Genomic DNA, 22,782 nt, shown 5'->3' with positions numbered 1-22,782 from the left:
CCACATCAGATCAGAACCATGATCCTGCAGCCCCTCTGTCAGTCACATATCCACATCAGATCAGAACCATGATCCTGCAGCCCCTCTGTCAGTCACATATCCACATCAGATTAGAACCACGATCCTGCAGCCCCTCTGTCAGTCACATACCCACATCACATCAGAACTATGATCCTGAAGCCCCTCTGTCAGTCACATATCCACATCAGATCAGAATCATGATCCTACACCCCCTCTGTCAGTCACCTTCATCCCTTTGTCGTTCACATACCCTGGCCTTGCTCTCCTTTTGTAAGCCCCATACCTATATCAGATCAGACCCCTGCCCCTGCAAATACTTTGTTAATTACATATCCATGGATCAGATCATTTGACTTGAATATCCAATCTGTCACCCCCTTAAATCTAGCGAATTCCCAGGTATGTAAGTAGCATTGTAAGCACAGCAATTTGTTAGATATCTGAGGGCTTTACTGACACTCACCTAGATTACAAGTTTTGCGCTATAGAGGGTGCGAAACGAACGCAACAAAAGTTGCGTTATTTCACCCCCCCATATCGCTGACATTACGAGTTTCTAAAAAGCCGCCTTGTGCGTGCAATATGGTTTCGTTGAACTCCATACTGCACAAAATACAAGCGCTGCTTTGACATGCTCGTGCACCCTTTCCCCATAGACATCAATGGGGAGAGAGTGTTAGAAAAAACTAACTAACACCTGTGATCGCGGAATGAAAAGCTCCGTAACGCAGCCCCATTGATGTCTATGAGGAAAAAAAGTTACGCTTAAACCTAACATTCTAACATAAACCCCTAGTCTAAACACCCCTAATCTGCTGCCCCCGACATCGCCAACACCTACATAATGTTATTAACCCCTAATCTGCCGCTCCCAATGTCGCCGCCACCAAAATAAATCTATTAACCTCTAAACTGCCACTCCCGACATTGCCAATAAATAAAGTTATTAACCCCTAAACCTCTGGCCTCCCACATCACTACCACTAAATAAACCTATTAACCCCTAAACCACCAGCCCCATACATCGCAACAACCTAAATTAAACTATATTAACCCCTAACCGTAACCCTAAACCTAACACCCCTTAACTTTAACATAATTAAAATATATCTAAATTAAAGTTACAATTATTACCTTAATAATACCAATTTAAAACTAAAAACAAACTTACCTGTGAAATAAAAATAAAACCTAAGCTAGCTACAATATAACTAATAGTTATATTGTAGCTAGCTTAGGTTTTACTTTTATTTCACAGGTAACTTTGCATTTATTTTAACTAGGTAGACTAGTTAGTAAATAGTTATTAACTATTTACTACCTACCTAATTAATATAAATACAAACTTACCTGTGAAATAAAAGTAAAACCTAAGCTGCCTTACACTACATTACAAAAAATAAAAAACACTAAAATTACAACAAAAAAATAATACAAAAAATAACAAACAAAATTATCCAAAACAATAAAAATGATTCCTATTCTAAAAAAAAAAACACCCCAAAATAAAAAACCCTAATCTATAATAAACTACCAAGGGCCCTTAAAAGGGCCTTTTGTAGACCCTGAAAGGGGCCTTTTGTATGGTATTGCCCTAAAGAAATCAGCTCTTTTTCTAAAAAGAAAAACAAACGCCCCCTAACAGTATACAAACCCCCACCCTCCAAACTCCCAAAAAATAAATAAAGTTAAACCTAATTAACCCATTGCCCTGAAAGGGGCATTTGTATGGGCATTGCCCTTTAAAGGGCATTCAGCTCTTTTGCTGCCCATTAAAAAAAATGGCTATTCTAAAAAAACAAATTATTAAAAATAATAAAAATTATTCCTATTCTAATACCCTGTTTTAAAAAAAAAAAACACCCCAAAATAAAAGAACCCTATTCTGTAATAAACTACCAATAGCCCTTAAAAGGGCCTTTTGTAGGGCATTGCCCTAAATAAATCAGCTCTTTTTCGAAAAAATAAAAACAAACACCCCCTAACATTACAAATCCCCACCCCCCAAACCCACAAAATAAAACAACTAACTATTCGAATCAGCCAATAGGAATGAGAGTTGCTTAAATCCTATTGGCTGATTTGAACAGGGGTACTTTGCATTTTAATCCTCAGTGTGCGGCTGACGATCGCATGAAGAGGACCTCTACGTCGGATCGATGGACCTCCTCCTTGACCTCCGCCTTGGACCTTCGCCTCCGCGCATCGACCGTTTCACCTCTGCAGGGATGAAGAAGATGCCGGTCCCTCGATGGATAAAGATGGAGGCGCCTGGATGAAGATGGAGCCGCCTGGATGAAGATAGAGCCTCTGGGATGAAGATCGTTCAAGCCGGACTTCAGCAACTGTGAGTACCTAAAGAGGGGTTAGTGTTTTTTTAAGGTTTTTTTAGGTGTTTTTTTTTTAGATTAGTGTTTGGGCTTGTCTTAAAAGAGCTGAATGCCCTTTTAAGGGCAAGAAAAAGATCTGAATGCCCTTTTAAGGACAATGCCCATACAAATGCCCATTTCAGGGCAATGGGTAGATTAGTTTTTTTTAGAGTTAGGTTTTTTATTTTGGGGGGTTGGTTGGGTGGTGGTTTTACTGTTGGGGGCAATTACATTTTTTCACAGGGAAAAGAGCTGATTTCTTTAGGACAATGCTATACAAAAAGCCCTTTTAAGGGCTATTGGTAGTTTATTGTAGGCTAGGGTTTTTTTATTTTGGGGAGGCTTTTTTATTTTGATAGGGCTATTAGATTAGGTGTAATTGTTTTTATTTTGGATAATTTCATTTATTTTTTGTAATTTACTATTTATTTTTTTATAATTTAGTATTTTTTGTAATTTAGTATTTTGTATATTTTTTGTAACTATAGATTTAATTTTTTTTTAGTAGTGTTTTAGGTTTTATGAGTAATTTAATTTATTTAATTGATAGTTATTTTTTTTATTATTTTAAAGTTTAATATTTTTATTGAGGTTTCAAAAACTAAATTTTGTTACAGACAGTTAAAGGTAAAGTATGATAAGAGCATACAAGAAAATAAAGCTCAATACAACACAATATGCACGGTTTCAGGATTCAAGATAGTGTCTGCAAATTAAATGAACCCCCTGACATAAAACCTCAGTTTTACATTTTAAGATTATAAAATTATATTTTTTTTATAAAATTATAAAAAATCCCCTATTGGACATAAGGGCACTCTTGGGCCTGTGTACTGTTTATGTAACTTAGAGAAGGGGAACTGATAAATCTCATGGGCCACTCTTGGGCTCTAATTGTAATAAAACAACCTTATCTTTATAGTGAACTAGATAACCACAGTAGTAAGTGTGATGAGAGTGGGAAGTGATGTCACCAGATTGGGGGCGGGGCTTAGGTCTGTTTGTCTGTGTCGCAGTTAGTTAGTGAGATCAATGCTACCAGATGTATGTTTCCATCCTCTAGAATTAAATAAAGTTGTACCATCTTTGCTGTGTCCTGCATGTGTCCTGCATCTCATGACATGGTATCAGAAGTTCTTGCCTGTGCTTCTGTTTCCTGATCGATGACGATGTCAAAGTTTACCCCACCTGAGCCTTTTGATTTCTCTCAGCCTGCAGCTTGGCCCACATGGCGTCAGCGGCTTCAGCGCTTCGGGATTGCTTCCAAGCTGGACAAGGAGAGTGGGGAAGTACAAGTTAATTCTCTTTTATACTCTATGGGGAAAGATGTGGAGCCAGTGTTCAATGCTTTTACTTTCCAAGAAGGGGAAGAATTTGACTTTGAAATAGTTATGGATAAACTCAGTGCCCACTTTGTGCCCAAAAGAAATGTGATTCATGAGAGGGCTTGTTTTCACAAACGTGCTCAGCGTGTGGGAGAATCTGCAGAGTCATTTGTGCGCAGCCTGTATGAACTAGCTGCATTCTGTGAGTTTGGTGTTGCTAAAGAAGAGCAAATCAGAGACAGAATAGTTATTGGAATTGCAGATGCTGAAGTCTCACTGAAGCTACAGTTAGAGTCTGATCTAACATTAGATGGGGCTATTAGGATGGCCCACCAGAGTGAACTGGTGAAAAAGCAAAGTGCTGATCTGAGGTCTGAGAGTATTGTGGATGAAGTGCAGCAGTTCAGGAGAGCTGCTAGTGAAAGGCACAATGTGAACGATAGAGCTAGGGCAACAGATAGTCCCAGAAGTGGATGGGCGCAGCATGCCCGATGCACATGGTGCAACCGTGCCCATGATCAGAGTGTCACATGCCCTGCTAAAGATAAAAGATGTAGAAAATATAAGAAGATGGGCCATTTTGAAGTGGTGTGTAAGACTGAATATATTAAGGAGATGCAGGTGGATAGCGACCAAGAGGGTCAAGAAGTGTCCTTTGTGGGGTCTGTTCAGAAGATGATTGGAGGGTTACCCTTACTGTAATGGGAGCCAAAGTTGCCTTTAAGATTGACACAGGAGCAGACATCACTGTAATGTCTCTTGCAGCGTTCATAAAACTGCCTCGACAGCCCCAGCTGGCGAAAGTTACAACAAAAGTCCATAGTCCTGGTGGCCGCATTGATTGTGCGGGGAAATTTCTTGCCAGCTGCGAGCACAAGCAAAGGAAATTCACCATGTGGGTGCATGTGATTAGAGGTCAGTGTGTTAACAACTTATTGAGCAGAAAAGTAGCCTGTGGTTTGGGCCTAGTAGCCAGAGTGAATGAGATCTCAGAAGATATGTTTGGTGAATTGGGCCTACTGAATTGCAACCCAGTCCGTATATCACTTAAAGGTGATGCAGTCCCATACAGCATTACCACTCCCCATAGAATTTCGTTCCTGCTCATGCCTCAAGTGGAGAAGGAGCTTCTGCATATGAAGAATATGGGGGTTATTGAAGAGGTTGTTGAAGCAACTGACTGGTGTGCCCCCATTGTGCCCATTGCAAAGAAAAACGGGAAGGTACGCAGACACTTGAAGACATAGCTCCGAAATTGTCGGGGACAAAGTTCTTCTCTACATTGGATGCAAACTGACTACCTTCATTACACCAGTAGGTCGGTTTTGTTTTTGCAGACTCCCCTTCGGGATATCCTCTGCTCCTGAAATCTTCCAAAGAGAAATTAGTTCTCTCCTAAGAGACCACGTGGGCATGGCAGTCGTCATGGACAACATCTTAGTGTATGGGTCTACATTGGAGGAGCATGATCAGCGTCGAGCTGTGTGCTGCAGACTATCAGAGAATCCGGGCTGAAGCTAAACAAAGAGAAATGCTATTTTAGGAAAGCTGAGTTATGTTGCTTTGGACATATCATCAATGGGGATTGCATCAAGCCAGTCCCCGAGAATATTTGTGCTATTGAACAGATGAAAAATCCTTCTGATGTACATGAGCTGAGACAAATATTGGGCCTTGTAAATTATGTGGGCAGGTTCCTTCCAGACTTATCCACAATACTACACCCTATCACAGAGTTGCTAAAGAAAGATGTTGCCTGGGTCTGGGGACCTTCACAGGAAGAATCTTTTATGCAGGTCAAGTCCCTGCTGGGGTCTGCCCCAGTGTTGGGGTTCTATGACCCTTCCAAAAAGACTGTAGTTAGTGCTGATGCGAGCAGTTATGGGTTAGGGGCTGCCCTCCTGCAGCTGAATGAAAACAAACTACAGCCCATCGCCTACTGTTCCGTACACTGATGGCTGCTGAGTCAAAATACGCCCAAATTGAGAAAGAGTGCCTGACTCCCATTCAAGCCACGGGGTTTAGCCCGGCACAACTGATGCTAGGACGCCAGATTTGCACCACCTTACCCTCTGTGGGTGTCTTCCAGCCAACTAGCTCTATTTCTCGGGACAAAGTCCTTAGAAGGGATGAAGAGGCAAAAAGGGGCTATCGATTCTTCTATGACAGGAGACATTCTGTGAGGCCCTTGCAGGAGCTGAATGTGGGGCAAAGTGTCAGAATTAAACTGGATGATGAGAAGACATGGAAGACGCCTGCTACGGTAAATGGACGCTCTTCAGAACCAAGGTCTTATGTTGTCCTTACTGATGGAGGGGCAGTTACATGCCGTAACCGAAGACATTTTCAGCCTGTACCTGAGAGTTTGGAACTTGATGCCTCAGTACCACCGCCAGTGGGATCCCCTGTTTTAAAAGGGGTGCCTTCCCCTCAGCAAGATCACAGCGGGGATATGTCTTTGCCTCCAGCGGACTCTCAATCACCTTCTTCTGTATCATAGGACAGTTCATGTAGAGTTACATCAAGTGGAAGAGTGGTGAAACTTCCGGCCCGATATCGGGATTAACTTTAGTTAGAACAGTGACCGGAAGTATGGGCAGAATAATCCCATGGTCACTGTAGACTAGGGTAGTCTAACCCGATGTTCAAGTCAGGATGTAATTAATGTTGTTTATATTTTCTGTAACTTGTTATTTGTTATATACTATACAAAATTGTTGTTGTATACTTTGTTATTTGTTATATTTAAATGAAAAAACAATTGTATGCTTTGTCCTTTGAAAAGGGGGAAGATGTGATGAGAGTGGGAAGTGACGTCACCAGATTGGGGGCGGGGCTTAGGTCTGTTTGTCTGTGTCGCAGTTAGTTAGTGAGATCAATGCTACCAGATGTATGTTTCCATGCTCTACAATAAAATAGAGTTGTACCATCTTTGCTGTGTCCTGCATCTCATGACAGTAAGTAACATGTCTAGCTCAGTTAACAATGTTATGCTAAGGGCAGATTGGAAAAAGTACTTTAACAGCACAGTACGTTGATCTGACCTAACTCAAGAAAGGGTATAGAAAGACATTCTGGAATTCAATGGGGCTCAACTATGGTAACTTTTTGCATCTCAGACAAGGTTAGTATAATAAATAAACCATCCTGCACAGTTATTAAGAAGCACTACTGGCTGTATCAGATATTTTGCTATATGTGGCATATTATGGGTTATACTGTGCATATCTGTATAGCAATATGTATGTATATGGTGAAACACTCACTTATAAAACAATAGTGGCCTAAGCATGATGGATAAAACTTCTAATTATAGCTAGTCAGGGCAACCTTTCCTTCAATTAAATCGCAAGACCTAAACATGCATGGTGAGTCTCTAAAACAGGGGCATTCTTTGGAGAAACAAGTCTGTGCGATATCACCTAGTAATATCTTTGGGTAAACTGAAGGACAGACCTCTTTCAGGTGTAAAACCCTAAGTCAGTAGTTTATCTATTCAACTATCACCCAGGTTATAATAGAATATGCATGATTTAACCTACTAACAGAACAAGTGGAGAAACTAAGAAACATATGTTGCAGCAAAGTATGACCTTGGGGATCAGGCTTTCCAGCCATCATCAATGGAAAAAGAGGTGCTGCACATATATAGAGTAATAGAGGACCATTTTAGGTAGGGGCTAACAAGTGCTAGTAATTAACTAGGGGCTGCAGAGTCCTATACTCATCTGGTGGTCAGCGTCCCTTAGTGGTTTCAACCGACTCCTGTTTTTGTTTTCTGCAGGGAGACTTGTGGAGGATATTCACTTTGAATGCTTGGCGTTGGATAGGAGGTGTTGGCAAATCCAAAAGCAGATTGTCCCAGTCCCACCTCATCTTCCCCTCTTAGGATTGCCGAGGTTCTCAGTAGAGATGGTGCTCCCGGCAGTCCAGAACAGCAGTGCGTCCTAACGCTTTTTACATTCAGGCATGGCTCCGGCTGTGTGTCTGCTCCCTCAGTTTCCAGGCTTGATAGCTCCCAGGGGGGGGGGGCTCTCAGCAGGTGTGTTCAGCTGCATCAAGTTAGGTGGTCATTGCAGTACTGGATAGGGCTGCTGATGACAGCATGTAGTTAGGCCGCCCGGGTCGAAAGGCTGGTGTGCAGCGGTTCTTAGTTTGCATAACACTAACGTTCCATCTACCAGCTCCGCTATCTCTGAATGCTGCATGGGTAGATCTGCGTTCACAACGGATAAAGTACCCTCACCAACCGGCCTCATCAGCTCTATGTGGAAGTAGGTAGCCGCTGAAGTAAGGTAGGATGGCCGATCGTGGGTTAGCGACTGCCTACTCTCAAGGATACGTCTTTATAGCTCCGACCTCAAGATATGGGGAAACATGGAGCTGGATCTCTGCTGGGCTAGTCTCAGTCCCTTCACTTAGTCTGCCAATCGGCCAATTATGGTTAAGCTGCTCAGAAGACGCTACTGTTTCCACACATTGGATCAGCGATCCATTAACCTCCTGAAGGGGAATTTCCTTCCATGTTGTCGGGTAATCCCCCGTGTCGGTCGTAGGACTAGGTAAGGCAGGAATCGTAGTGTCTAACTTCTGTAGTGAGGCTCGCCATACTTTGTTGGATTCCTGTTGATCCAAGTAAAAGAGTGCTGCAAAATTTTTCTCCAGTTTCTGGGAATGCTCAAGTAGCATCAATTGTATTTGTTGTATTAGGTAGGTATCCTTCATTTTCGGCAAATGCTTCTTGCCCGCCGTAGATGATCTAGCCACACTTATAACTGCTTGCCACAATTAGCTGCACGTAATGAGTAGGCTTATGTACAAGGGTAACAGTGAGGTTTCCAAAGCAGAATAGTCATAGTATGTGGTTTAGAGAATAGGGTGCTCTTTAGAGCAAGGACTGTGCACACAAGGCACAGCTAGGTATGGGGATGGGTTGAGGCTTCAGTTATAGGGGAAGGCCTCAAATGAATAGTCCGGTACTGAGGGCTATGGAGCCGCGTCGAAATCCTAGACCCTATTTCTTGAATTAGGTCGCCGTCAGACAAGCCTCTCCACTGTTTTAAGTTGGATATTACTACCACTGCTTTGCAGAAATGAGAAATAGTGGAGAAAGTTTAAGGAGCTGACGCTCAGTGCGACCAGTAAGATGGCCACCGCCCGGAAGTCCCCCTTAATTGATAGTCATTTTAATTTTAGTCTAATAGTAATGTTAGTTTAATTTATAGTTTAAACTTAGGTTTTTTTTAATTTCCCAGGTAAGTTTTTATTGATTTTAAGATAGGGATATTGTAATTTTAATTTAAAGTTAGGGGGTTGTTAGGTTTAGGGTTTAATAGTTTAATTTAGTTTTTGGCGATGTGGGGGGCTGGCGGTTTAGGGGGTTAATAGGTTTATTTAGTGGTAGTGATGTGGGAGGCCAGAGGTTTAGGAGTTGATAACTTAGTGGCGGCGATGTTGGGGAGCGGCGGAATAGGGGTTAATATATTTATTATATTGTGGGCAATGTTGGGGTGCGGGGGAATAGGGGTTAATAACTTTAGTATAGTGGCGACGATGTCGGGGAGCGGCGGAATAGGGGTTAATACATTTTATGAGTGGCGGTGATGTTGGGAGCGGCAGATTAGGGGTTAATAACTTTAATATAGTATTTGCGATGCGGGAGGGCCTCGGTTTAGGGGTTAATAGGTAGTTTATGGGTGTTAGTGTACTTTGTAATACTTTAATTATGAGTTTTGTGTAGCAGTTTTGTTGCGTAAAACTCATAACTGCTGCTCTCAGGCGGCGGTATAGATCGTGTCGGTATAGGTTGTAATGCAAATTTTTTTATCCTCACCGCAAAACTTGTAATGGCAGCGCTATGGGAATCCCATGAAAAAAACGTCATTTTTTTGAGTGCGGGACTGACGTTGCGTTACAGGCTAAAAGGCTTGTGGTACAGCTATACCGCTAAAGGGTAGTAGATTCAGGAGTAATTTGAGGAAGCACTTCTTTACAGAAAGAGTGATTGATTTATGGAATAAACTTCCTCAAGAGGTAGTAGCAACAAACACTGTGGGGGACTTTAAAAATGCATGGGACAAGCATAGGGCTATCCTACAAACTAGATAAGTTTATACTGTTAGGTAAGGTCAGGCAGACTTGCTGGGCCTATGGCTCTTATCTGCCGTCAATATCTATGTTTCTATGTCACTGTTTTAATGCTGAAATGGCCATTTTTTCAGAGTTAAAACACGAACACAAATCTCGTAATATAGGTGACTGTGAGATCATTTATTTTTATTTATTTTTTATTGAGGTTTTCACTTAAACCTTAACAAACAAGTCTTACATCATTATTAATCACAAGTATAAACAGAGATATGCCGGAGTGATATGAGATTAAAGTACATTTTTACAGCCAAATATGACAACCGAGATACTGAAGTACCTATGGAAATTTCAAGTAACTCCCTTGCTATCCCGTAAATGGTACTAAGCTTACAAATAAACCTAATTTGTATATTTTTGAAGAAAAAATAATATGCCCTTCTACCCCTAAAGGGGCCTATCTTGGAGCCCATCATGTAATGCTATAGCTACAGAAGAAGGCACTCAGATGGCATCAAAAGGTTAAACAATCCACATATAATTTGGTTTCTAATATAAATTTATAATATCAAGGCACATTGATAGTGTGTTATACACATTAGTACTCATATAGTGATCTAATCACAAGCCATATAACTACTTGCTAAATACACTGATTTTGTAGGGGGTATAAAATAAAAATATATTTATAAGGCTCACATATTTGTTCCGTGTACTGTCTGTAGCCATCACATAACATGCATGTAAAGGGGATGTGTATTGCACATTATGTAAATGACAAGGCAGATAACCCTTTGTGTGAAATTCACACAAACAACTACTGTTGTGTCTATTAAACAAAGTCCATCTATGATGTAAGATAGCTGGTTTCTCTGTAATGAGGATTTGTGTCTCAAAGCTAACACCAGTGACTGTATTTCTGATTTTTGGAACTTGCAGAGTTGGTGCGTGGCAAGCGGGTGCTGGTGACTGGTGCCAGCACAGGTATTGGGGAACAGCTGGCATATCAGTTTGCAAAGTTGGGAGCCAGAGTGATCATCACAGCTAGGAGAGAAGAACGTCTCAAAGAGGTAACTCAGCTCAACTAACATTAGGTTTTTTTTTTTTATTTGTACTAACAATATGACAACAGCTAGCCTTGTCAGCTGCAGCCTCAAGCTCAGATTGGCTTCTCAAAATGAGGCAAGTGGTGGGTGGAATTTAGCTTTTCAAAAACAATTGCAGCATATAACATATTAAATTATGTGTTAAAAAATGTCCCATTCGCATCAGCGTTTACGTTCTTAAGCAAACGCACAAGAGATGGAAAATATGTAGTTTCAACTTTCTCAATGCCATTTGATATTTAAAATAACCCTGAAACTTGTGTTGTTAAATGAAGAGCTCCTGGGTAAGGAGGTGCTGTCAATTTTCTTCTTTTTTAGGGGAAGAGCAAAGTTTGCAATTTGGATTTCCATTAAAGGGACAGTCTACAGCAGAATTATTATTGTTTTAAAAGATAGATAATCCCTTTATTACCCATTTCCCAGTTTTGCATAACCAACACAGTTATAATAATATACTTTTAACCTCTGTGATTATCTTGTATCTAAGCCTCTGCAAACTGCCCCTTTTTTCAGTTCTTTTGACAGACTTGCAGTCTAGCCAATCAGTGCCTGCTCCCAGATTACTTCACATGCACGAGCACAGTGTTATCTATATGAAATATGTGAACTAACAACCTTTAGTGGTGAAAAACTGTTAAAATGCAATCTGAAAGAGGTGGGCTTCAAGGTCTAAGAAATTAGCATATGAACCTCCTAGGTTAAGCTTTCAACTAAGAATACCAAGAGGACAAAGCAAAATTGGTGATAAAAGTAAATTGGAAAATTGTTTAAAATTACATGCTCTATCTGAATCATGAAAGTTTATTTTGGCCTAGACTGTCCCTTTAAAGGGCCACTAAAGTCAACTTTTTAAAAATATTCTATTAAAATGTTTTTAAACAGCAATGACCTGCCCTAGTGGGACTCTGTATTTATAGCATTGTATAACCCCCTATTACGGTTTAACCACCTCTGTTTAATGGCTGCCCAGATAATTTCCATGCTTTGTGTGTGTTGTCTTTGCTGTTACACAGTTAACTACTGCCTGTGTCTTAAAGTAATCCGTTTACCATAGGAATTTGTATACTACGTCACTTCCGGTGACGTTTAATCAGTTGGTGGATGCTTGTGGCACTCACTGCGCATGCGGTAGAGGCCCAAACTCCTTACAGCAGGTGATGAGAATAATGTGGCACGCGCACGTTACTGGTTGCAAAATCACAATGAACAAGCGGCCTGTCATTGGATTTTGTAACCAGAAAGGGTCGCAGAATATGTACACCAGTCAACTGTTACTAGTAAATACACACACCATGTACTAGTGACAATTTCCACATATTCACTGTTCATATATTATATATATATATATATATATATATATATACTATATATACATACTATATATATATATATATATATATATATACTATATATATATATATATATATATATATATATATATATATATATATATATATATGGAAACAGCTCAGTCACACAACACATAATTACTCATTATTACTTTGCATTGCATAAATGCTTTATAGATTCATTGCCAAGAGCTGCAAAGAAGATCCTGTATAATAATAAAACTTTTAAAATATATTGAAAATGTTATGTGGAGTAGTTCTTTAAATACATACATAGATAAACTACTCCACATAACGTTTTCAATATATTTTAAAAGTTGTATTATTATACAGGATCTTCTTTGCATACCTGGGCAATGAATCTATAAAGCATTTATGCAATGCAAAGTAATAATGAGTAATTATGTGTTGTGTGACTGAGCTGTTTCCATATATATATATGAACAGTGATTATGTGGAAATTGTCACTAGTACATGGTGTGTGTATTTACTAGTAACAGTTGACTGGTGTACATATTCTGCGACCCTTTCTGGTTACAAAATCCAATGACAGGCCGCTTGTTCATTGTGATTTTGTAACCAGTAACGTGCGTGTGCCACATTATTCTCATCAGCTGTTGGAAGGAGTTTGGGCCTCTAGTGCATGCGCAGTGAGCGCCACAAACCTCCACCAGCTGATTATACCTCACCGGGAGTGACCGGAAATGACGAGGTATACACATTCCTACGCGGTAGTCGCTTTACTTTAGAACACCTGCTCTAGACGAGCAGAGCATGCTCACATATTATCTGCTGACTTTGTATTTGGTAGGTGGGTGCACACTGCTACACCACAGATGACTTACAGCTGCTTAATTGCTGTGTCATAGGAATATAAAAGGGAGTAAGTGGTAAACAAGTCATAAAACTATAAATAAAGTGAAAGTTGAGGTCCCAAAAAGGGACAAATTAGTATCTTTAAAGGGACATTCCGGTCAAAATTTAAATGCACATAGATGAATTACATCTTTGAATAGAAACATATTTGCAATATACATGCATTAGCAAAAATGCTTCTAGTAAAAGCTATCACTGTTTTAGTGTTAAGAATTTTCTCTGCACGTGCATATGAATCATAACTTGATATTTTCAGTGCACCAGCATTTTAAATACCGCAGCTGCTCAGAGCACTAGTGGGGCTTAAGATCATGTCAGCAATTAACAAATGAAGTCATTACCAGACGATACAGGCACTTTAGGCTTGCTGAGCAAGTGCTGTGTTTAAAATGCTGGTGCACAATGCATACTTAAATACATTTTTGAAACTGTTATAGCTTTTGTTAGAAGCATTTTTGCTAACACATACATATTACAAAAATGCTTCTATTCAAAACTGAAATGCATCCATGTGGTTTCCAATTTTGGTTTGAATGTCCCTTTAAGTATGTGGCTCTTGATATTTGCACTTTAGTGTCCCTATTAAAGGGATTAGACCCCAAATGTATTTTGATGATTCCGATAGAGTGTAAGATTTAAAAATAAAATCCAATTTGTTTCTCTTATAAATTTCCTTTTTATCCTGGTAGTTTTTGTTGAAAATGTTTATGCACGTGTCTGTAGCAATATATTGCAGCAGTTTTACAACAATGTTATACATTTGCAGGAGCACTAGATGGCAGAAAATAATACCATGTCTGAGCATAATCCATGTTGGGAATCAACAAGATCACATATGTTGTTTATGAAACTTTTATTTGTCGGGACTAATCTTTGAGAGACTTTGCTTGTGCTATTTTCTTAAAGTAGTTTTGTACCTATGTTTTTACATAAGTAAGCTAGGTATTCTAAGATGCACTGCCGGTGACTCTGTGAGGTGTTTTTCAAGTAATAAACTTTATTTAATTAAAAAGAGAGCTGAAGTCCCTTACCTTTTGAGGAAACCATAGACTAATACAATATGTTTTCTCAGTCTTGTCTTAGGTTTAAATTGAAATTGTTGTTTAAAATCGTATCCTCTTTCTGAATCACAAAATAAATGTGTTGGGTTACATGTCCCTTTAAGTGTGACCCAGAGAAGAGACTCCAAATAGGGTGTCACACATTTTGATTGCTCTGATGTGCACTTCTGAGCAGATGCATGTTCACTTTTCCATATAGCATTCTGACTTGATGTTCTGTGATGTTTTCCAGGTGGTAAAGAAATGTCTGGAACTGGGAGCAAGTTCTGCCCACTATGTGGTGTCTGATATGGGAAATTTGTCTTCAGCTCAGAATGTGGGGGAAGAAACTCTGAAAGAGCTGGGTAAATTGTTTAAATGTCTTCTCTTATCCCTCTGTGGGACATTACAACCAAATATGAAAGAAATAAGTGTAATGAGTATTTGCTTAACAGCCTTTTTTTAACATGACAATTACTATCATAAAATTTCTTATTCATACACAGCAATGCTTTTCTTGCAAAGCTATAAAGAAAATAAATACTATGGTTACAGTAAAACTACAACTCTGATATGTGTATTAGCGAGTCAATAATGTGAAAAGAATAAGTGTATAGCCAAAATGTGAATATTTAATAAAGACCATAACAACACTAGGTCAAACATTTGCGTGCAATCTCAAAGGGCTTGATAAACCGAGCCCTTTGAACAATCATGTGTGAAAAAGAACACTCGCTGGTTAGCACATTACACTCCTCTGGTAGTGCTGCATACACATTTCATATCTACTAGTGCTGCATACACATTTAATAGCTACTAGTGCTGCATACACATTTCATATCTACTAGCGCTGCATACACATTTAACAGCTACTAGTGCTGCATACACATTTCATATCTATTAGTGCTGCATATACATTTCATACTAGTGCTCCATACACATTACATATCTACTAGTGCTCCTTACACATTTTATATCTACTAGTGCTCCTTACACATTTTATATCTACTAGTGCTCCTTACACATTTTATATCTACTAGTTCTGCATACACATTTCATATCTACTAGTGCTCCATACACATTTCATAGCTACTAGTGCTGCAAACACATTTCATATCTATTAGTGCTGCATACACATTTCATATCTACTAGTGCTGCATACACATTTCATATCTATTAGTGCTGCATACACATTTCATTTCTATTAGTGCTCCATACACATTTCATATCTACTAGTGCTGCATACACATTTTATATCTATTAGTGCTCCATACACATTTCATATTTACTAGTGCTTCAGACACATTTTATATCTACTAGTGCTGCATCAGGGATAGGCAAGGTGTCCGTACACGGACACTGGTGTCCGTGACTGGCCCTTGCAGTGTCCGCCACCCATTTTGCTGCGGGGAGGGAGGAATAGGACAGATGAATGCTGGTTCTGACTCCTCCTTCACACACGCGGCACCACGTTTCAAAGGGTTGTGGCCAATACCACGTGATGCTGCTTAGTACCAGGAAAATTACTCTGAGTTTGACGTGAGAGAGAGGGAAGATTCAAGAAGCAGTGGAGGATAAATAGGAGCGCCTAGGGCTTAGGTATAATCAGGAATCACACTATGATTAAAAATACATTAATTTATTACACCATCTCAATATAAACAAAAATATTAAAATATTAAAATGAGTACGACCATTGATTTGAACAAGTTATTTGGACCCTTGTTAGAGGATCTTAGCTTAATTGGATCAATTTCTCTTCTGGTTGTAACAGATATAGAAATTAAACAGGTACTGTGCTTAATCGCAATAAGAAATTAAAACAATACTGTGCTTAATCACAATAGTAAATTAACTTAGCTTAGTTACACAACATATAGTACATATAATTGTGACAAGATAGTGGAATCGGTGATTAAAAAGCTAATGTGGAAAACTGTGGTCAAAAAATGTTGTACCAAACAAAAAAGTTGTAGAAAAATCCAAAGAAATTCAAATAGTCAAAAAATCGAAAAATCAAAAAATCAAAAGATGAAAAAATTAAAAAATAAAAGACAAAACCGGTTTGTCAAAAGAGTGAATTATAAATATGTGCTTAAAAAGTTATGTGATGAATTATGTCACAATGGTGGTAGTGATTCTAATCAATTCTACAATCAACCATAATACAGACTCCTAATAGGAAAATAATCTCATATAATATGCAATGATATTGACCCAAAAAAACAAATAAAAAAACAATATAGTAACAATATTCTCGTTACCAATATAAGGCTAAACGAATTGCAATGTTGCTGGCAAAAACTTACAAATATGTCAATGAATTATTAAAAAATACATAATATTAAAAAATTAAAATACAAATTCTATAAAATGTCTAAGTGATTAGTCCAATTGGAAATAATCCAAACTGTGGGAAACTGTTAGAAGAGAATAAAAACAATATCCTTAGAGGCTGTCCTGATCCAGAATCCTAGTCTTTACAACATGGACCTGAAAACAAAAACAGAAAAAATCCTCACATAAAGGGCCTATAGGATAAAGTCTAATGGTAATCAAACTTACCCCAAAAGCCAAAAGTCCTGGTACTGATGAAGCCTCACAAATCTCTACGCGTTTTGGCCCTGCAGCGGGGCCTTTCTCAAGATATAGATGTGAGGATTTTTTCTGTTTTTGTTTTCAGGTCCATGTTGTAAAGACTAGGATTCTGGATGAGGACAGCCTCTAAGGATATTGTTCTTATTCTCTTCTAACAGTTTCCCACAGTTTGGATTATTTCCAATTGGACTAATCACTTGGACATTTTATAGAATTTGTATTTTAATTTTTTAATATTATGTATTTTTTAATAATTCATTGACATATTTGTAAGTTTTTGCCAGCAACATTGCAATTCGTTTAGCCTTATATTGGTAACGAGAATATTGTTACTATATTGTTTTTTTATTTGTTTTTTGGGTCAATATCATTGCATATTATATGAGATTATTTTCCTATTAGGAGTCTGTATTATGGTTGATTGTAGAATTGATTAGAATCACTACCACCATTGTGACATAATTCATCACATAACTTTTTAAGCACATATTTATAAATCACTCTTTTGACAAACCGGTTTTGTCTTTTATTTTTTCATTTTTTCATCTTTTGATTTTTCGATTTTTTGACTATTTTAATTACTTTGGATTTTTCTACCACTTTTTTGTTTGGTACAACATTTTTTGACCACAGTTTTCCACATTAGCTTTTTAATCACCGATTCCACTATCTTGTCACAATTATATGTACTATATGTTGTGTAACTAAGCTAAGTTAATTTACTATTGTGATTAAGCACAGTATTGTTTTAATTTCTTATTGCGATTAAGCACAGTACCTGTTTAATTTCTATATCTGTTACAACCAGAAGAGAAATTGATCCAATTAAGCTAAGATCCTCTAACAAGGGTCCAAATAACTTGTTCAAATCAATGGTCGTACTCATTTTAATATTTTAATATTTTTTTTTATATTGAGATGGTGTAATAAATTAATGTATTTTTAATCATAGTGTGATTCCTGATTATACCTAAGCCCTAGGCGCTCCTATTTATCCTCCACTGCTATTACTCCTAGACCTAATAGGGGGTCTTCCTAATAGTGTAGCCGGTATTTAGTCTTAGGCGCTGTCCGCCCTCCCATCCATATCTAAGATTAAAGAAGCAAGCTGCCACTGTGTCCCTGGAGCTTTATATGCAAAGGTAAAGCACTTTAACCAGCACCTGAGGTTTATTAGAAGTAGTATTTAATTAGAAAGAAAAGATATACTAAGGTTGTGATTCTCAACCTTGGTATATATTTTCTTTCCGATTAAATAATAGGAAAGGGAGAATATGTAGTGAGAATAAAGTTAGTGGCTTGTCAAGAGACTGCTAGCGATATTGGGTGATAAGTTATGGAATAAATAAAGCCTGAGTGAAATACTGGATGTGTATCTGCATCTGTATAATAACACCCAGCACTATACAAAGACACAGAAGTGACACTGGCACATGGGTATAGCCAGACAAGGGCTGGTTATAGGATCAGTGGTATCTGCATCTGTATAATAACACCCAGCACTATACAAAGACACAGAAGTGACACTGGCTCATGGGTATAGCCAGACAAGGGCTGGTTATAGGATCAGTGATATCTGCATCGGTATAATAACATTCAGCACTTTATAATGATGTTTTTAATTTGAAATGTACCTTGGTGTCCTTCACGAAGGTCTTTACTTTAGAAAATGTCCGCCACAGCCTTGGTTCGTGCCTATCCCTGTGCTGCATACACATTTCATATCTACTAGTGCTACATATACATTTCATATCTACTAGTGCTCCATACACATTTCATATCTACTATCTATCTATCTATTGGGTACTTATAGAGCGCAAACTAATCACCTGTGAGGGTCTCAAGGCGCTAAGGGAAAGGGGATAGGGGATGGGAGAAAAGGGGGGAGGGGGGAGGAGATGGGCATTCAGTCGAATAGCCAGGTTTTGAGGTCCTTTCTGAACTTTGTAAGGGAGGTGGATTGTCTGAGGTGAAGCGGGAGGGTGTTCCATGTCTTTGCCGCCATGTGGGAGAAGGATCTTCCACCCGCTGTGGATTTTCTGATGCGGGGGATGACTGCAAGTGCTTGGTCGGCCCATCGGTGTTGTCTGGTGGGGGTGTAGAAATTTACACGGTGGTTGAGGTATTCAGGTCCGATGTTGTGTAGGGCCTTGAACGCGTGGGTAAGGAGCTTGAAGGTGATTCTCTTGTTGATGGGGAGCCAGTGAAGGTTCCTTAGGTGTTCGGTGATGTGGCATTGGAGGGGGATGTCAAGGATTAGTCTGGCTGAGGCGTTCTGGATACGTTGGAGTCTCTTTTGGAGTTTGATGGTGGAGCTGGCATAGAGTGCGTTGTCGTAATCTAACCGGCTGCTGACGAGGGCGTGGGTGACTGTTTTCTTGGTTTCGTTAGGGATCCACTTGAAGATTTTTCGTAGCAGGTGGATAATGTGGAAGCATGTTGAGGTGATGGCATTGATTTGTCGGTCCATGGAGAGTGAGGAGTCCAGGATCAAGCCTAGATTTTGTGCGTGGTCGGTTGGGGTTGGAGGGTGACCGAGGGCTGTGGGCCATTAGGAGTTGTCCCGTGTGAATTTATTGGGTCAGAGGAGGAGGACTTCGGTTTTGTCTGTGTTCAGTTTGAGCCGGTTGTCCTTCATCCATGTGGCGACTGCTTTTAGGCCTTTGTGGACGTTCTTTTTGGCGGTGGTAGGATCTCGAGTGAGTGAGATGATTAGCTGGGTGTCGTCGGCGTAGGAGACGATGTTGAGGTCGTGGCGTCGGACAATGGCGGCAAGAGGGGCCATGTAGATGTTGAAGAGGGTGGGGCTCAGCGAAGAGCCTTGCGGTACACCGCAGTTGACAGCTGTGGGTTTGGAGGAGAAAGGCGGGAGTCTTACTTTCTGGGTCCTGCCCGTGAGGAAGGAGGTGATCCATTCCAGGGCTTTGCTGCGGATGCCGGCATCGTGTAGGCGGGTGCGGAGGGTGTTGTGGTCGACAGTGTCGAAAGCTGCTGAGAGGTCTAGGAGGATGAGGGCGGCGGTTTCTCCTCGGTCGAGCATGGCGCGGATGTCGTCTGTGGCAGCGAGGAGGGCGGTCTCGGTGCTGTGATTGCTTCTGAAACCAGATTGGGAGTGGTGCAGGATGTGGTTGGCCTCAATGTGGTCAATAAGTTGCAAGTTGATGGACTTCTCCTATACTTTGGCCGGGAAGGGGAGTAGAGAGATGGGGCGGTAGTTATTCGGGTCCGTGGGGTCTGCCGAGGGTTTCTTCAGCATGGGTTTCAGTTCTGCATGCTTCCAGATATCCGGGAAGGTGCCAGTTTTGATGGAGCAGTTGATGGTGCGGAGTTCAGGGGCGATGATGTTGCTTGCTTTGTTGAATATGTGATGGGGGCATGGGTCCGAGGGGATGGATTTCATGATTCTGAGGGTGTCATCTGTGGTAATGGATCACCATTAAAAACAGCAGGAAGGTGGGCGGGCTGGTTAGCTGGGTAGGGGGTAGGTGTGAAATAATAACAGAGCAAACAAAATACAGAAAGATACAGCACAAATACATACACATTTCATGTGTATGTGCTCCATACACATTTCATGTCTACTAGTGCTCCATACACATTTCATATATAGTAGTGCTGCATACACATATCATATCTAGTAGTGCTGCATACACATTTCATATCTACTAGTACTCCCTACACATTTCATATAAGTGCTCCATACACATTTCCTATCTATTAGTGCTGCATACACATATCATATTTATTAGTGCTCCCTACACATTTCATATCTACTAGTACTCCCTACACATTTCATATAAGTGTTCCATACACATTTCATATCTATTAGTGCTCCGTACACATTTATTATCTACTAGTGCTACATATACATTTCAAAACTATTAGTGCTTTATAAACATTTCATATTTACAAGTGCTACATAAACATTTTATATCTATTAGTGCTCCATACACATTTTATATCTACTAGTGCTGCATACACATTTAATATCTACTAGTGCTGCATACACATTTCATATCTACTAATGCTGCATACACATTTCATATCTACTAGTGCTGCATACACATTTCATATCTACTAGTGCTGCATACACTTTTCATATCTACTTGTGCTGCATACACATTTCATATCTACTAATGCTGCATACACATTTCATATCTACTAGTACTCCCTACACATTTCATATATAGTAGTGCTCCATACACATTTCATATCTACTAGTGCTCCATACACATTTCATATCTATCAGTGCTCCATACACATTTTATATCTACTAGTGCTACATACACATTTTATATCTTCTAGTGCTCCAGACACATTTTATATCTACTAGTACTCCCTACACATTTAATGTATAGTAGTGTTCCATACACATTTGATATCTACTAGTGCTACATACACATTTTATATCTTCTAGTGCTCCAGACACATTTTATATCTACTAGTACTCCCTACACATTTAATGTATAGTAGTGTTCCATACACATTTGATATCTACTAGTGCTCCATACACATTTTATATCTATTAGTGCTACATACACATTTCATATCTATTAGTGCTCCTTACACATTGAATATCTAGTAGTGCTCCATACACATTTTATATCTACTAGTGCTACATACACATTTTATATCTATTAGTGCTCCAGACACATTTTATATCTACTAATACTCCCTACACATTTCATATATAGTAGTGCTGCATACACATTTCATATCTATTAGCGCTCCATACACATTTCATATCTATTAGTGCTCCATACACATTTAATATTTACTAGTGCTGCATAGACATTTCATATTTACTAGTGCTCCAGACACATTTAATATCTACTAGTGCTCCACACACACATTTCATATCTATTAGTGCTCCATACACATTTTATATCTACTAGTGCTACATACACATTTTATATCTACTAGTGCTCTATACACATTTCATATCTACTAGTGCTCCAGACACATTTAATATCTAATAGTGCTGCATACACATTTCATATCTACTAGTGCTCCAGACACATTTAATATCTACTAGTGCTCCAGACACATTTCATATCTATTAGTGCTCCATACACATTTCATATCTACTAGTGCTACATATACATTTCATATCTACTAGTGCTACATACACATTTTATATCTATTAGTGCTCCAGACACATTTTATATCTACTAATACTCCTTACACATTTCATATATAGTAGTGCTCCATACACGTTTCATATCTACTAGTGCTGCATACACATTTCATATCTACTAGTGCTGCATACACTTTTCATATCTACTTGTGCTGCATACACATTTTATATCTATTAGTGCTCCATACACATTTTATATCTATTAGTGCTCCATACACATTTCATATCTACTAGTGCTTCATACACATTTAATATTTACTAGTGCTCCATACACATTTTATATCTAGTAGTGCTGCATACACATTTCATATCTATTAGTGCTCCATACACATTTTATATTTACTAGTGCTCCATACACATTTTATATCTAGTAGTGCTGCATACACATTTCATATCTATTAGTGCTCCATACACATTTTATATCTATTAGTGCTCCATACACATTTTATATCTACTAGTGCTCCATACACATTTCATATCTATTAGTGCTCCATACACATTTTATATCTACTAATACTCCCTACACATTTCATATATAGTAGTGCTGCATACACATTTCATATCTACTAGTGCTCCAGACACATTTCATATCTATTAGTGCTACATACACATTTCATATCTATTAGTGCTGCATACACATTTTATATCTATTAGTGCTCCATACACATTTCATATCTACTAGTGTTTCATACACATTTCATATTTACTAGTGCTCCATACACATTTTATATCTAGTAGTGCTGCATACACATTTTATATCTATTAGTGCTACATACACATTTCATATCTATTAGTGCTGCATACACATTTTATATCTATTAGTGCTCCATACACATTTCATATTTACTAGTGCTCCATACACATTTCATATCTA

General features: G+C 39.0%; 1 protein-coding gene across 1 annotated transcript in view; it reads left to right on the top strand.

Moving 5' to 3' along the window:
* The window catches only part of LOC128649021 (hydroxysteroid 11-beta-dehydrogenase 1-like protein A), a 47,988-nt gene that overhangs the window by 14,646 nt on the left and 10,560 nt on the right, over positions 1-22,782 (top strand). Inside the window, exons 3-4 of the mRNA XM_053702052.1 lie at positions 10,742-10,872; positions 14,427-14,538. Of these exons, the coding sequence (XP_053558027.1) occupies positions 10,742-10,872; positions 14,427-14,538 (243 nt within the window). The remainder of the gene's footprint in view (positions 1-10,741; positions 10,873-14,426; positions 14,539-22,782) is intronic.

The sequence above is a fragment of the Bombina bombina genome, chromosome 2, assembly GCF_027579735.1.
Source record: "Bombina bombina isolate aBomBom1 chromosome 2, aBomBom1.pri, whole genome shotgun sequence".
Classification (NCBI taxonomy): domain Eukaryota; kingdom Metazoa; phylum Chordata; class Amphibia; order Anura; family Bombinatoridae; genus Bombina; species Bombina bombina.
Note: the sequence above shows the minus strand (reverse complement) of the source record. Positions and strands in the feature narration are given on the sequence as shown.